The following is a 15280-nucleotide window of genomic DNA, read 5'->3' as shown; positions in this document are numbered from 1 at the left end:
AAGTTATGTCATCTATTCTTTTGTAGATGAAAATTTGGTATTGATCGACTCCATTTACCTAATGAATCCTAACAAGCCATTAGTATTGGAACAAAAATGAAGTTACACAAGATCACAACATAGGCATAGATTAAAGACTAGCTAGTTCACCCGAGGCGTAACACCTGCGTCCAAATGAGTTATTAAATACTCGATTTTTACATTTTAAAGTTGAACTTTCATAATTTTATTGTAGCCACATAGGTCTAGTTTGATGATGAGATGAAAGAGAAAATTGCTTAGAAAAATTTCGGCTAAAAAAAAATTGGGAAATTTGGTTAAAATCAATTTCGAGGGGTAAATTAGTCATTTTGACCTACCTTGCCTAACTAGGGGCTTGTTAGAACCCTAATTAGAGAGTTAATAAATGGGGAAAAGAAAGAATAAGAAAATGGAAAGAAAAAAGGGAGGGAAAAGAAAAGTTAGGGTTTTGGGAGAGAGTTAGAGAGAGAAAGTTGAAATCCGCTCCAAACAGCCGTTTGGAGTTGAAATCTAGTCGGAGTTCTTTCCCAAGAAATGTTTAGAAGATTGAGAATATCAATCTGAGCTTTCAATTTGTTCAAATCTATTAAGAATCGAGGAAAAACTAGGTTTTAGTTTTTATGTAGGTTGTTTTTGGAAAAAATTTGAACAAGATTCACGAAGGAACTGCAAGATTGGTAAGTTTTTAGTTTTTGACAATCTTTAAATGCGTTTATTTTAGTCTGTAGTTGATAATAAATGACAGAAAAATACATATGTGTCGGTGGGTTAAAATTTACGACTTTTGTGAAGAAATCATGTTGATAGGAATTATGTTGAAGAAAATATGAAAATCAAAAGAGTAATAGTGTTAGACTAAGCACCTAGGATCATGAGTGATAGTAAGAGGAGAAAGACTCGATGAGTCAAAACAGAGCAACTTGGAGCAAGAAGTCCGCGTTAAGCCACCTAGGAACCCAATAGACCTCCTCATCTCCCATATATGACTAAGGTGAAGTTTATATTATGGATATGCTTACGTGATTGATAGGAATATCCCCCTAGCAAAGCATGCATGAGAAAGCTCTCAGTTAAGATTAGGACACTACAACTAGTGCAGTTTACATGTTGATCCAGGTTTATATGCTTCAATAGACCTTACACCCTAGGATCATGAGCGCCATTTGACCACAAAAGATTACTCGTGTTGATCTGGGCATCTTCAAACTCAAAATCGTAACGTGAAGTAGCAATTTGAGCCAAAGAGAAATTGAGCGGTCTACCAAGTTGATTTTAGGAGTGAACCCGAACTCGAGATCAAAGAAGGCTATTTGTGGGTAAGAACTTAAAACTTTTGAGGTAAAATTCTTTCAAACTCGAGATATGTAAAAATCAAACTAAACTGACAAGTCAAGTCGAAGTGATTGGTTTGACAATCTATGAGACGTGGAAGCGAACGTTAGCTAAAAGCAGAATCAAATAAATGATTAGTGGAAATCGAGGAAACTTACCCCTCATAATCAAGGTATTTAATTCAACCATCAAATTTGTCCAAAACGAGCGAAATGACACATACCTTTAAGGTTCTCGGTCTATTCAAAATTTTAAAAAATTTAAGAATCCATTAGACGTATGGTTTTTGAAATTAAATTTGTAATTTTTTTTTTTTTTTTTAAGTTTAGAAAATTTAATAATATAGTTGATTTTGAAACAAATTGGCGTTACATGAAGATGAGGGCGTATAAAAGAAATAATCATATGCACAGCATTGCCACGATAGCTACCATAAGTCCTTTTCCTCCACTCAACCTGACAGCTCTCTTCTATACGGAAGGAATGCAAGCATCCCGAGTCTCTCACCAGTCCCCCCTTGGCCTTCGCCTCCCCCAAATCCCTATCCTCCCAAAATCTTCATCTTCACTCTGAGAACGAAATCCCCCATACCCGCCGGAATCACCCCCTTCACTCACCGGACCACAAGATTAATCCCCTCCGCCATGGCCAAGAAGCGGAAATCCATCGCTACCAGCCTCGACGAGGTAGATCGGACCATGTACGCCTCCTTTTGCAGTGCGGCCAACTCTCTCTCCCAGCTTTATACCCAGGCCATGAACCACCAGAAGCTTTCTTTCCAAGCCGGAGAACGTCACGCCATGGTCTGGAATTTCGTCTGTTTTTTCCCCCCCATTGAATCTTCCCCTGTTCCCATCCTTTCCCCCCCTTTCTGATTTTATCATGTTTTCCTGTCTCTCTTTTGTGTACTTGAAATTCATTCTATTCGACGTGGTTTGTGGTTGTCTGTATTGTCATCTGTATTTGTTTTGAGGCTTTATTTTTGCGATTTCGGGTAGTTTCATGTATTCTGAGAATTTAGGTAGTATATTTCGTACGTATTTCTGCTTAAAAATCTGAGCATTCGATTTTGAAATACGATGATAGTATTGATGCCCATATTCGTCTGTCTGTTTGGCCATTCTGCTTTCATCCTTGATTGTTTTGCCTTGTAGCATTTGTTTCTAGGTAGAGAATATATATCGTTCATACATCGCGATGATGATCTTTTTATGTTAAATTGCGGTAAAGGTAGAGAATATGTTTCTATGTTGTCCTTTTGTTTTGCTTTTGAGTATTTCGTGACTATCCTTCGTTATTAGGTGATGTTTGATGGTTGGCGTAGCAGAACAGGGTGCTATTGTATTCGCTATAAAAGGATGCAAGACATAGGTGAATGGATTTATAATGTGAAATGAAACCAATCCCTGATTTCGTGAATAGAAAATCTAGGTCTGTTTACAAAGCTTATTGGGGATAAGCCTACTGCTGGTACTTATAATTGAATGGTTGATTTGACACCTCCTCTTCAACCACCATTTTTTTTTTTTTTTTTTTTTTTTTGAAATAATGAAAAATACTTATGCTCAGAAGATACAAATCTCCACAAAAGAATGAAAAGAAACAACTAAGAAGGATTACCTTTCAAAGAAGGATATACATTACAATCAAAATAATACTAAATCCTCTTCAAAAAAGAGCTTAAAATAATTATCGAAGCAAAACATCAAAATAAAGGTCAAGAATAAGCATGAGAAGAAACAACTAAGAAGGATTACAAAGAAGGATGTAAATAAAAATCAAAATAATACTAAATCCTCTTCAACAAAGAGCCTAAAATAATTATCCAATCAAAACATTGAATAAAAGTCCAGAATGATATGCTTCAAGCAAAAGAGACTGATGGAGGAAGGAAGAGATCTGACAATTGAGAACAATACTGGTTGCACATTAGATCTAAAGTCAAATTGTGAAAAGGAGAGAAGATATGATAATCGAGAACCAACTCAAATGGCTCCAATCGCACAAAACTATAAACCACCAGAATAAACAGCCCAGTAATCTTCCAGAAAGGCTTCATAAAATAATCGACAACCTTTTAACTCCTAAAGGAATAAAAAATTGAACATGAAAACTATCTTCAAGGAAACATGAACAATAAAAGAAAAAACAGCCCCAAAGCCTCTGGATTTGCAAGACGTAATTTTCATTGTTGGATAATGAAAATGAGTGAGTGAAACACAATTAGATTTTTAATTTGTGGTGTCTGAGGAGTAATTTCTTCCACGTGAATCCACAAACCTCAATACAGGAATGAAATGTGGGAGGAATTGAAGAATACTTTGCTAATGATGTTGGAGATTGCAAAACATCAACTAAATTCATTTTATGAATAAAGAATGTTAAATGCTTCAACAAAAGAGTCTTTAATACAAAATTTATCGATCTTTGTATCAACTAACTATGCCTTAGATTTCTCACTGTCATACTAACATCAGATGCTTCATCAAATTTGATATATGAACAACGGAGAGGAGATAGGGTGCAGTTTAATTTTTCATACTCCCTAAATCATACCTGAAAGAGACAATTCAATACCCAATACAAGGGTCTCACTTGGTTAGGTGGGAAGTGGTCTCGAGGCCTTTGGAGGTTGAGGGTTTAGGCATTGGTAATTTGAGATTTCGTAGTGGGTTTCAATTGTCTATATGATTATAGAGTTTCTTTGGAGAACCAAATGCTTTATGGCATAGGATCATTGTTAGTACGTATGGTTGTGCCACAGCCTTTTTCAGTGGGTACCAAATAGTGTTTACAAGGAAATTTAAAATGCATTGAGGACTGACATAAAATTTAATAAAAGTACAAAATAGTATCTGCAGAGTCAATTCAAAATAGTTTATCAATCATACACAAAAACAACATTTAAAAGTAGTAAGATGACAAGAAAGGAAGACGACTCGATCTAAAGGGCACCTCCTGCAGTTGCACGGCTCCACACACTCCCACCGTCGACTGTGGTCTACACTTCATTTGAAAAATAATGAATAAGATGGGATGAGTATAAAATACTCCGTAAGCAGCCTACTTATAGGCTCTCGTTAGACTTAGCCCTTATAATGATTCCTTAAGCTATGTGCTCATATACTGACTCTAGCTTTAGCCATATTTTTAGTGTTTCCTTACTTGGACCTAATGCCCCTTTGTTCTCCTCGCTGTAGAAGGTACAAATTCCAACTCTTTGTTTGGGGCAAGTCTTGCTTGGAGAAATCAGTGACACTTTTTGGGGCTTTAATGGTACCTAGGATTTCTTTTTTGAAGACAAGTACTTTCCTTGGCTCATTTGTTTTGAATTATCTTGTCTCCCTTGTGTTGTTTGCTTTATGTGAGGTTGTATCGTTAAGCATTTGTTTCTTTTTATGTATCAATGAGAAATTTGATTATTGTTTTAAAAGCATAGGCAAGTTTGCAATATCTTCCTTAGTTTTATTGTTGCTTGTGTGATACATATCTTCACAAAAAGATGTTATTCTGTTTTATTGACATTTATTGCCTCACGTGATGCTGTTTTCAGGAGAAGCTTTATCAGTGGATGTTTAGACAACAAGAAGGTGGATCTAGAGTGACAACAGCTGATGTACTCAATTACATACGGGTGGGATGACATTTTTCTTTCATTTGCATCTTTGTTTGAACATTTGAGTCAGTTTGAGATTAGCTATTTCCAGATGGGCTTTTTTTGAATAGTTTCAAAAAAACTTACATCCTCCCTCTAGAGAAAAAGAGTACGACAGAACTTGAATACAAAATTACTGAAGAGGCACCTTGACTAGAGTTGATAACATAAGTTGAACACAATCTAGCTTTTTATGTAGGATAATTATATATTTCTATTGTCTAACCTGGACCCCTGGTCTATCTGGTATATTTTAAAGAAGAAACAAAAGAGCATAACCCAACAATGAAAATAAACTATGAAGAAGGAAATAAAAAACAATCCAAATGATAAAATCCAGCGAAAGGCTTTGGTAGAGAGTTCCAAGTTGAGGCCAAGAGACAGGCAGCTGCAAAACTTTTGAATCAACAAATTAATAACAAAGAGAACAAACTTAGAGATGAGACTGATTTTTCTCACCTTCCATGCAAGCCATTCATATGTTTCGAGTGCACCCTGATAACCTCCTACTGGGCTTATATGAAATTCATTCAAAAGCCAAGGAGTGGTGGGGGAAAAAATGGAATGTTCCATCCTTTGTAGCATAACAAATTCCCACACAAGGAATACCCACTTGTGGTTGAATATCCATCTAGCAAGGTTTTGTTTAGCTTGCATTCAAGATGTTGTCTTTTGGACATCGACAAAAATTGTTGTAATTAGCCCCTCTACCAAACTCTAGAAGCCAAATTCCAAGGCCAGTGGAAGATTGAACAACATACCTTTGATTGCCGCTCCACATCCTTTTTTTTTTCTTCCATTTCTCTTCCTCCCATCACCTAACCTATCCTTTCCCTACCTCTTTATGTTCTGTCGTCGCCACGCCATTTCTATAGAGTTGGTGAGTTGTACCTATAACCTTTATTTTTGCATATGGTATGAAAATGACATGGGTTTTGTGAGGACATAAAGAACAAGCAGAAAAGTCTCCTTTTGTCTCTCATTTGTTTTGGATTAGAAACTCTTTTGATTGAACTGTTGCAAAATTCGATGCACTCATCTTTCGTAATCTAGTTACAGTTGTCTCCGAACTATTTGTTTGGCCATGTTTAGATCTCCTCAAGGATAGAAACTTGAATGTGTAGTTTGGCCACCTTCTAGAGGTAGAAAGAAATTGTAAGTACCCGTTGTTGAAAAGAGAGGTTGGTAGTTTTATGGAGAAATCTTATAAAGGTTAAATATACTCCTACTTCATACGAAAATCAGCCACCTCCATCATTTGCCTTTTATTGTTACAAATCATGTTGAAGAACAAGAAATGTTACCGTTGGAACTAGTCAACGATAATCAACTCCTCTGAAGTTACACAGTAAGTGATACAAAAGAGGAGATGTTTTTACATTTTAGGTGATGAAAGAAAAAGAAGTGAAAATGAACTTCAATTCTATCTTGGTGGTTTCTAAATTGCTAGCTCACAACTCTTGAAAGGATATTCATATTGCTCTAGTGAAAATGTTCTTGTGTTTTAAGCAATTGGTCAACATTTTGGAGATTGGGTCAGTATCTCTTCCTAGACTTCTAGTTTTATTGATTGTACTACTCCTAGAATCCAAGTTTGAAACTTTCTCTTCATTTTAAGGATATTATCTTTTAGATCCTCCAAGCACCGATCATTGGGACTTGTCAATTTTTAATTTTTTAAGTTCAGTGATTCTCTTTTGGCTGAAAGCTTTACTTTGCCATTTGAACATTTTATGACCAAAGATGTTGAGTTGAATTCTTCTCTTTTGTATGATTAGCTACAGAAGTTAGTTGGTCTTTTTCATCATGATGACCTTTAGGTTATGCAACATTCTACCGATAATGTTTGAACTTCTTAGTCGTCTATCCAGGTTTCCGTTGTTTTCAATCCTACACTTCATGTCTCTAAAATAAAAAATAGACTTGTTGAAGCTACCATCTCCATTATACTTGGAAGAAAGACTACTCTGTTATCCATTTAATGCTTGGTATTTCACGTTCTTCACGATTATTGATTCCACTTTCAAATCTTCTGCCCCATCTAGCAACACCATTACTTGCAACTCCTTCAGACATTAGGGTAGAATCATTCCTCCCATTTGATACAAATCTTTTTCTATTTTTTTATTTGTAATTTGATTTCTGTTAGATGCCTTTGAGGTGTTGCCATCTTTTAGGACAGATTCTCTTGCTTGCATCACTATAGCTGAAGAACTAATAGCCCCTTGACTTGAGCCACTTTTCGAAGTTGGACTAGAAGTAGCCCTTGAATTACTCGTCTTCTCATCGTTTAAACCATACGGTCATTTTCAATTAACTAGGACATTATCATCTTTGCCATAAGGCCCAGAGGGAAGGTGATGCTCATCTTGTAAATTGGAAAGGTGTTCTCTTGGTGGTTTGGGCATTCAACAAAGATCTATGAACTTATGAACTGATGGTATAAGGTTATTAGTACTGACTATCAACTTGCACGTCTGGATGGTGTTCTTATGCTAGCTCTAGAAGCCATATAGTCACCATTTTGAAATTGAAATATTTCTTAGCTCAAAGTTTGTGTAAATAGCTGGAAATGGTTCTCATGTGAAATTTTAGAATGATTCATGGTATGAGCAAGCCACCTACATTTCTTCCATATGAGATAATGGAAGCGTTTGGTGGAATTTCAGTTTTAGGAGAGCACTTAATTTTAAAGAATGCCTAAATTTGGTTGAGTGATTTGGTCTTTCCCAGCCCTTTTTTCTTGTAGATGAGAGACTTTGGTTACTTGATGTGTTGGGGAGTCTCGTAGTTCAATCCCTACACAATCTTAATAAAGGAGAGGAAGTCTTCAAATTCATTCCGTAAGTTGATTTTGAAAATCAAGTGTCATAAAGAAATTCAAAATAGTGTTGGTCTTCTGTGTTGTCCAAAGAAGGAAAACCACATTTTTTGGATTATACAATAATTTATTGACATATCTTTATTTATTTGGATGCATGTCTTGCCTCATGAGAATCAAAATAGGTAATACTCTCATGCTGAGGGTGTTTGGTAAGAAGGTGGAGATTGAAGAGATTTGTAAGGTAAGTCTTTGTGTCTTAGAGGGTTTTGTTGAATCAAAGTCAGGTGGCATGAGTGAGATAGTTTTGTTGGGTGCATTGTTTAGAGGTCAAATGGTGACCCATTCTTCAGATGGTAGAGAACGATCAATGCTTTGTGTTGGGTTCAAGTGGTGTGGAACTCAATTCGTAATTGTTACGTAGTGGCATTAGAAACCTTTAATACAAGAATGTCTCTTTTTTTTTTTGAAAGGCAAGGATCGAGTGGGGTGGGGATTTTGTAGGGATGCGCTTGAAAGGTTTATCACAAAGCTATCTTATAGACACTTGTGATCATAATGATGGGTATGAAGTCCTTAACCTTCACTCCCCTCTCTTTCTTGGGAATGAGGCAAACAAAAGTATAATTTTGAGATCTTGCAAGAATGCCCCTCTAAAAAAAAAATCCTTGAACACCTTTCAAGGTCAAGCCTTAATGCCCTCCAAATTATCTTGAATGAAACCCATAAAAATTCTCTTAGGGTCGATGTGCTTTATTCCTATCGCACTCAAAGACAACATTTCTTATTTCTTCCCACGAGAAAGGACCATCTAGAATCAACTTTTCAGCCTTTGAGTTGGGGGACCAATCTAAAACTTCAACAAAGGGCCTATTGCTAGCACTAGGTCATATAATCAAGAGAAAAGTGGAAGTATTTTCTCCTAAATTTCCACCTTCCCCCAACCAGCTCCCTGATCATTCTCAAAAGAATCAATAAGATTCTTCTTCTACCATTCACCAAACAGTGGAAAAATGCCATATTGTTGTCCCCATCATTGGCTCACCTAACTTTAGCTTTATTTGTGGCCTTTGTTTTTTCAATTTGGGGGTAGGGTGGGTGGAGGGTTGATGGCCCTCTTATTCCTAAGGGGAGAAAGGACTGTTTGGAGAAGCTGGGAGGCCTCTTTGGTCTATGTAGGGAGCATTGGTGTTTGGTTGAAAACTTTAATGTGATGAGGTACTTGTCGGAAATGTGTAATGGGAAAAAGTCTTGAAATTTACGAGGGGCTTCCTTAGTCTTATTAAGTAGTGTGTTAGGTTTCCCCCTAGTGACTGGAAAGTTTACTTGGTTGAATGGAAAAGAAGGGGTAGTGAGTTGGAGGCTTGATAGATTTTTGTGGACTAAAGGCTAGTTGGATTCCTTTCCTAATCCTAAATAGGTATTGGGCCTGAGGTTTGCATTTGGTCGTTGGCATGTCAATCTTGATTCTAAGAGGATTTCTTGTGTTCGAGTCCATTTAGGTTTGAGAATATTTGGCTGTCCGACCCTCATTTTAAAGCGTCCATCTTGTTGGGATGGAGTGTTAGGATAGAAGGAAAGTGTAAGGTTTTCAGCTCTTGAATAAGCTTAGGACCCCTAAAGGAATCCTGAAGGATGAGAATCTTGCAATTTGTAGTGATATTAAGAAAAGTAAAATGGATATTTTGGAAGGATTTGGGCGTAAGATAGGTTGGAGGAGATGGGGAACCTGACGAGGGAGTTGAGGGTTGATAGAGGAGAATTTGTAGTTTTTATTAGGAAGGAGGATACTAGGTTGAGACAAAAGTCGAAGGTTAAATGGGCTAAAGAGGGAAAGGAAAACTCCTCCCTCTTACCACAAAAGAATTCTAATGGATGGGAACTTTGCAATTTTTGGTGATATTTTGAAGAGGAAAATAGAGATTGTGGAAAGGATTAGGCTGTTAGATAGGTTGGAGAAGGTGGGGAACTTGATGACGGAGTTGAGGATGGAAAAGAGGAGAATCTGTAGTTTTTATTAGAAGGGAGGGTACTAGCTTGAAAAAGTGAGCCAAAGAGTGAGATGAAAACTCCTCCTACTTCCACATCATGGCGAGAGGGAGGAACAAGAATTAGTTCTTGGAGAAGGACAATGGAGTGGTTGTGAAGGAGGGCAGGGAGGTTGAGGACCGTTTCTTTCTTCTTTAATCTTTATGCACCTCCACCAACCCTTTGACCTTTCTTGGAAGGGATAGACTGGTGCCCCATTTTGGGAAAGGATTGGGTTGAGTTAGAGGCCCCTATTTATTTTGGAGGAAATTTGTGTGGTATTTGGCTTTTATGGGAATAGGTCCCATAGGCTAGATGGATTTATTATGGCTTTTTCTTAATATAATTGGTGAATGTATCAAAGAGGATGTGTGGAAAGTTTTTTGTGACTTTTGTATGAGTCGTTTTCAACGCTGGGGTGAGTAAGACTTATGTGTGCCTTATCCCTAAGAAAGAGAATCTAACAAAGTGAAAGACTTTAGGCCTATTAGCCTAGTTACAAGCTACTGCTTAAACCTTGGTGGATAGATTGAGGAAAGTCCTTATAGCACTATTTCCATTTATCAAACCGCCTTCATTGCGAAAAGGAAAATCTTAGACAAAGTGTTGATTGCTAATGAAGTCATGGATGCTTATAGGCAAAGAAAGAAAGGAGAAAGTGGTGATTTTCAAGATTGATTTTGGAAGAGCTAATGACCATGTGTGGATTGGCACTTCTTAGATAAGGTCTGGGAAAGATAGGTTTTAAGTTTATATGGAGCATGGATGTGGAATTGCATTAGGTTTGCAAATTTTCCATCTTTGCTAATAGGAAACCTAGAGGGAAGATTTTTACTTCTAAGGAGCTCATCAAGGGGATCCTCTCTTGCCCTTTCTCTTCATCCTAGTTGTGGACATTTTTAGTAGGCTTGTATCGTTAGGTGTGGAGAAGGGGATGGTTGAGGGCTTTAAGAGGTAGGTAAGGAGTTCGTTCACTTGTCTCGCCTTTAGTTTGCTAATCACTTCCTATTATTATGTTCGAGGAAGGATAATTTCTTTGTAAATCATAATGGTTTCTTATTGTTCTTTGAAGTGATTTTCTATCCCTAAGACTAGTAGGGGCAAAAGTTTAGTCATAGACGTGAATTGCGGCCCTTCTAAGATAAGTGTTTGGGTGTCCATGGTTAGTTGTGAGGTGAGCCACCTTCCATCTAAGAAGTATCTTGGGCTTTTGCTTGGTCGTAAATGAGGAGCTAGGTGTTTTGGAATTCTGTCTTAGATAAGATCCAGAAACAATTGTCTACTTGGAGGAAGGTTTCTTTCCCCAAGGAGGAAGGCTCACTTTTATCGAGTTAGTTTTGAGTGAGGTTTCATTTATTTATTATCGCTACTCAAGGTTCTAGTCTTCGTTAGAGGGAGAATAGAGAGAGTTCTGAGCAATTTCTTGTAAAGAAGGGTTGAGGTGGGTGGGTGGGTCTCATCTTGTCAACTGGGAATTGGTGGTTAAGCTTGTGGAGTTGCATGGTCTAGAGTTTGGGAAATTAAGGTTATGTAATGAGGCTTTGTTGGCAAAATGGTTGTGATGTTTCTTTTGGATACTTTTGGCATAAAGTTATTGTAAGTAGGTATGATTTGTGTCACGGTCGAACATTTTCAACCGTGTGACATCATGATTTTGACATGCACATGACAAGCCTTAAGGAGAACCCCAAGCCCCATATACATTTTTCATTTGACTTTGTGGCTTTGTTAGACCTTAGGCGAGGTTTTCCTTTGCCAACCCACAAATAATGCAAAATCTAGGCTTATTTGGCCACACACGCCTCGTATGCGAGCATATTCAATTGTCTGTGACTTTATTTGGCCGGTCTCTACAATAGGCCAAGTTGCCAAAGTCTCTCATATGCAACATTGCATCTTATTTTATCATCTTGGTTCCCAACAATACGGTCCACGTATTATGATGTCATTCTAAGTCCTAGGATGTCATCAACCATCGTAGCTTGCTCGAACATACTATTGAGAACTGACCCATGTGTCGTTCATGTCATCAGACATTTTTCAACATTCATCCATCCAGGTTCTATCATGGCATTGGATCCTCCCATGTCCATGCTAAATCACTTTCGGATTCTGTATTGGTTAGTGAGTGCATATACAAACCTCCGACACATGGGTGAGGGCACAATGTCAAAACACCCATGTAGTCTGACATTGTCCTTGAAAGACCCATTTCAAAGGAAGTCGCTCGAGATACTCGTCTCACAATGCTTGCCCACACTGACACATGTATGTGTCATAGGGTAGCTTGCTTAGGCCACGGGGCCTAGGGGTGGTGGAGAGCTGACACCATGCCTTTCCTTGAGGCATTTTTAGCCTGGTAGGAGTATACATGATTTTGGTAAATGGTCATACGGTCTTGTGGGGTGTCCATCCAATGTTTGATTGACGCCAAATTTGGCAAGGTTTCATCTTTCGTATGGACGGACTTAACTCGAGAGCCGCATGCCCAAACTCCTTCGAGAACTCCAACTTTTGAGGTTTAGGCCTGAGACCCTATTTGGTCCTTTATCAAGCTTATCTTTTCCCTCTTGTCTACTTGTTGCATCCATCTTTCATATGCCTCATCTTGGTTTCACATGGTCGGATGGATGCCACTTGAAGGTCGCTGCCTTATCTGTCTCTGTGTGAGGGTTACAACCTACTCTCTTCCTAGGATGATTGTGACATTTCCCCCACTTAAACTAGTTATCGTCATTGATGACTTTCTTGAAGACACAATCACACCATGGATTGTGGCAATCTCTACACCCTTTTGTGTGGGTTGCTGTTTGTGGTGCCAATAGTCCTGCAAATCACCTCTAAACAATCTAATTCCTCTAGGCTTCCTTATTTTTCTCCATTTATTAGATGTTTTGTTGGGGTATTGTTGTGAGTGTGTAATTTTGCGTGGATTGTTGGTTAATAAGCTACTCTGTGCGTCCGCAATTATATTGTATTTTGGGTAAGAAGGTGCATTATGTGGCATCTATTCTATTTTCTGATCCTTTCTTTTCGTTGTGGGGTTTCAACGCCCTCTTATTGATACGAATCACTTGTTACGGAATTGACAATTGCACTGTGTCTTTGAATTTGATGGTTGAATTCGTTTAGGTATGTTTAGCTTTGAATAGAGATTGTTTCATTTTGGTGGACGAAGTGTTTCGTTTTGTGGCACACTAGTTTCTTTTTCATTTTGTTACTTGGTTTGAGCAGAATAATAGGCCCCTTTAGAGAGGTTGAGCGGTCTTGTGATGTGGTTTGGGAGGTGACAAGACTTCATGTGTTTTGTGGGTTTTAGATATTCGACCTTTTTTGTAATTATGAGCTTGGTTTGATTTTGTTGGATTGGAGCATTTTTGTAGTCAGTTCTTGGACTCCTTTTTGTTGTTCGGCTTGTTGTGTGCTTTTATTTTTCTTTCATTTTGCTCAATAAAATCTTTGTTTCGAAAACATTTTTTGGGATCACATATATACTAGTTGTATCATTTAACTTTTTGGAATAAATAGTTTAGTTAATCGAGGGGTATTTTGAGAAAGTATGAAAATTGTTCTTACTATGCTTCTTGGTAGTGCGATTTCAAAACCCTGCCAAGTTTTTGGTGGAGGAATGCTATTGACCAGGGATTTTGATACCTTGTACTTTTTTTGTTTACTCGTGTTGGAGTTTACTTTCTTTCCTTCTTTTCTTTCTTTTGTTATTTTAGTTACAAACTAGCTTATTGGTGGCAAACTGAAGAATGTTATTTATGTAACTCCTTGGTTTATGTCCTGGGGGTTGGATTCCCCTCTGATTCTGTTTGTTTTCCATAAAATAAAAGTTGTATAGTAGTGTGATGATGCTGCAGTAGATAAAACTTGAATCCGAGAAATGAGTAGTGATAATATTCTGAAACTGCAGTATTAACTTTACCTTGTAGATGTCAGTCTTTTGGTTGCTTGAACACCCTCCCCTTCAGAAAGGAAGGACATAGGCAAATTACTAATGAAAATAAAAATGATTAGTGATAAATTTGGAATTAATAAAAATGATTAGTGAAATTTTTTTCCGAATTAACAATATTTAGGGGTTCAAACCTTTAACTTCTTAGTTGAGGATACATGTCAACTACCGTTAGGCTATACTCGCTTCAGCCTAAAACAACCATTATTATCCTTAGTCTTTTACTACAAGTTTCAATCATGTGTAACTTGAGCTTGAACACCCATTTTGGAGGGACATAGGAAATGAATTACATAAAATTCTTCTCTTTGGGAGAGAAATTGTTGAATAAGATGTTAGCATTTGTAATAGAGTTCAATGGATTGCTCGTAGAGAAATTAAAAAATATATATGAACAGCTGTAGTTTGTGTTTGTGAGAGAGTTTAATGAATTAAGCGAAGGTCTTGCCTGATTTTCTCTTTAACTGATCTGAGTTTTCTGAATTCGAAACTTGCAGAATGAGTTGGATTACTGTGGAGAAGAACCGTCGATGTCCCCAAGAGTCGCAGTCCACCAACAACAACAGCATGTTCAACCAACAATGCAGTTTACAAACTCGAGCTTTCCTGCTTCATCAGGTCTTTGTGGGCAAGCAACCACCGGACAAGGAAGTCGAACAGAGCACTCTGATAATCATTCCAAAAGTTCAGTCTTCTCAAACGCACTGTCAAGCCCCATTCGTCGGAGTTTACAACAGTATCACATTGCTCAGGAAGCTCACTACCCGAACAATGGGATGTCGGGAGAAAACGGAGCTCCTCGAAACAATGATCCCAACTTTCTTCAGCACCAGAATGTGGACCCTAATTCAATCAGCTCTAATGACTCATCCATGGACATGCATGCCGATAGTCCTGCACATGACTCACGTTACTAATTTGGAAGACTGCCAAACAGGTGCTATGTTATGTGAGGCAGGTGAGAACATGCATGATTTCCTAGCTCTACCAATGGCCTTTACTTTCTTTGTTGGAAATTCTTTAGGTCTTCTATCTGTAAAGGGTTTCTTTATATAGAACCTTAAAAAAAATAACTTGAAATTGCCAATACCGTTGTTTTTTTACGTATATCATGTTGTTTCAAACAGAGGTTTGCTCCCCTTTTTTCGAATTCAATACTATCTCTGTAGATTGGCGAAGTGTGTGGATCTTCAAAAAGCTAGGTCATGATAATTTGAAGAGTCACACCACAATATAATGAAGTTTGCTGTGAAGTGGGCGACTGATTTAAAGTCGTTGAAAGTGAAACATAAATTGTTTATTTGAAAAGGAAATTGTGATATGAAAATAATAAATGAATTCTATGGATAACAAAGCGATGATGAAAATGACCCTTCTTTTTCTTTTTTTTTTTTTTTTTTTTTTTTTTTTTTTTTTTTTGTCTGATTTTGATAGAAAATTCAAAGAAGCAAAGCTTTATGGA

At 37.5% G+C, this 15280-nt stretch overlaps 1 protein-coding gene across 1 annotated transcript; it reads left to right on the top strand.

The window, feature by feature from the left end:
• The first annotated feature begins 1778 nt into the window (after positions 1-1778).
• Positions 1779-14996, top strand: LOC111787554 (uncharacterized). Its single transcript, XM_023667559.2, has 3 exons — positions 1779-2156; positions 4907-4987; positions 14316-14996. Exons 1-3 carry the CDS (start codon positions 1998-2000, stop codon positions 14733-14735), a joined length of 660 nt encoding a protein of 219 aa, XP_023523327.1. The 5' UTR covers positions 1779-1997; the 3' UTR covers positions 14736-14996.
• The last annotated feature ends 284 nt before the right edge of the window (positions 14997-15280 follow it).

Source organism: Cucurbita pepo, chromosome 2 (genome assembly GCF_057944985.1).
Source record: "Cucurbita pepo subsp. pepo isolate OVF chromosome 2, ASM5794498v1, whole genome shotgun sequence".
Classification (NCBI taxonomy): Eukaryota; Viridiplantae; Streptophyta; class Magnoliopsida; order Cucurbitales; family Cucurbitaceae; genus Cucurbita; species Cucurbita pepo.
This window is presented reverse-complemented; position numbering and strand designations above follow the sequence as displayed.

Bases quoted from the DNA above. Each gene is read 5' to 3' on its own strand.
- LOC111787554 (XM_023667559.2), top strand. From the start codon at position 1,998: ATGGCCAAGAAGCGGAAATCCATCGCTACCAGCCTCGACGAGGTAGAT. The intron at 2,157-4,906 runs GTCTGGAATTTC...TGCTGTTTTCAG, and splicing joins CCGGAGAACGTCACGCCATG to GAGAAGCTTTATCAGTGGAT. The intron at 4,988-14,315 runs GTGGGATGACAT...CGAAACTTGCAG, and splicing joins ATGTACTCAATTACATACGG to AATGAGTTGGATTACTGTGG.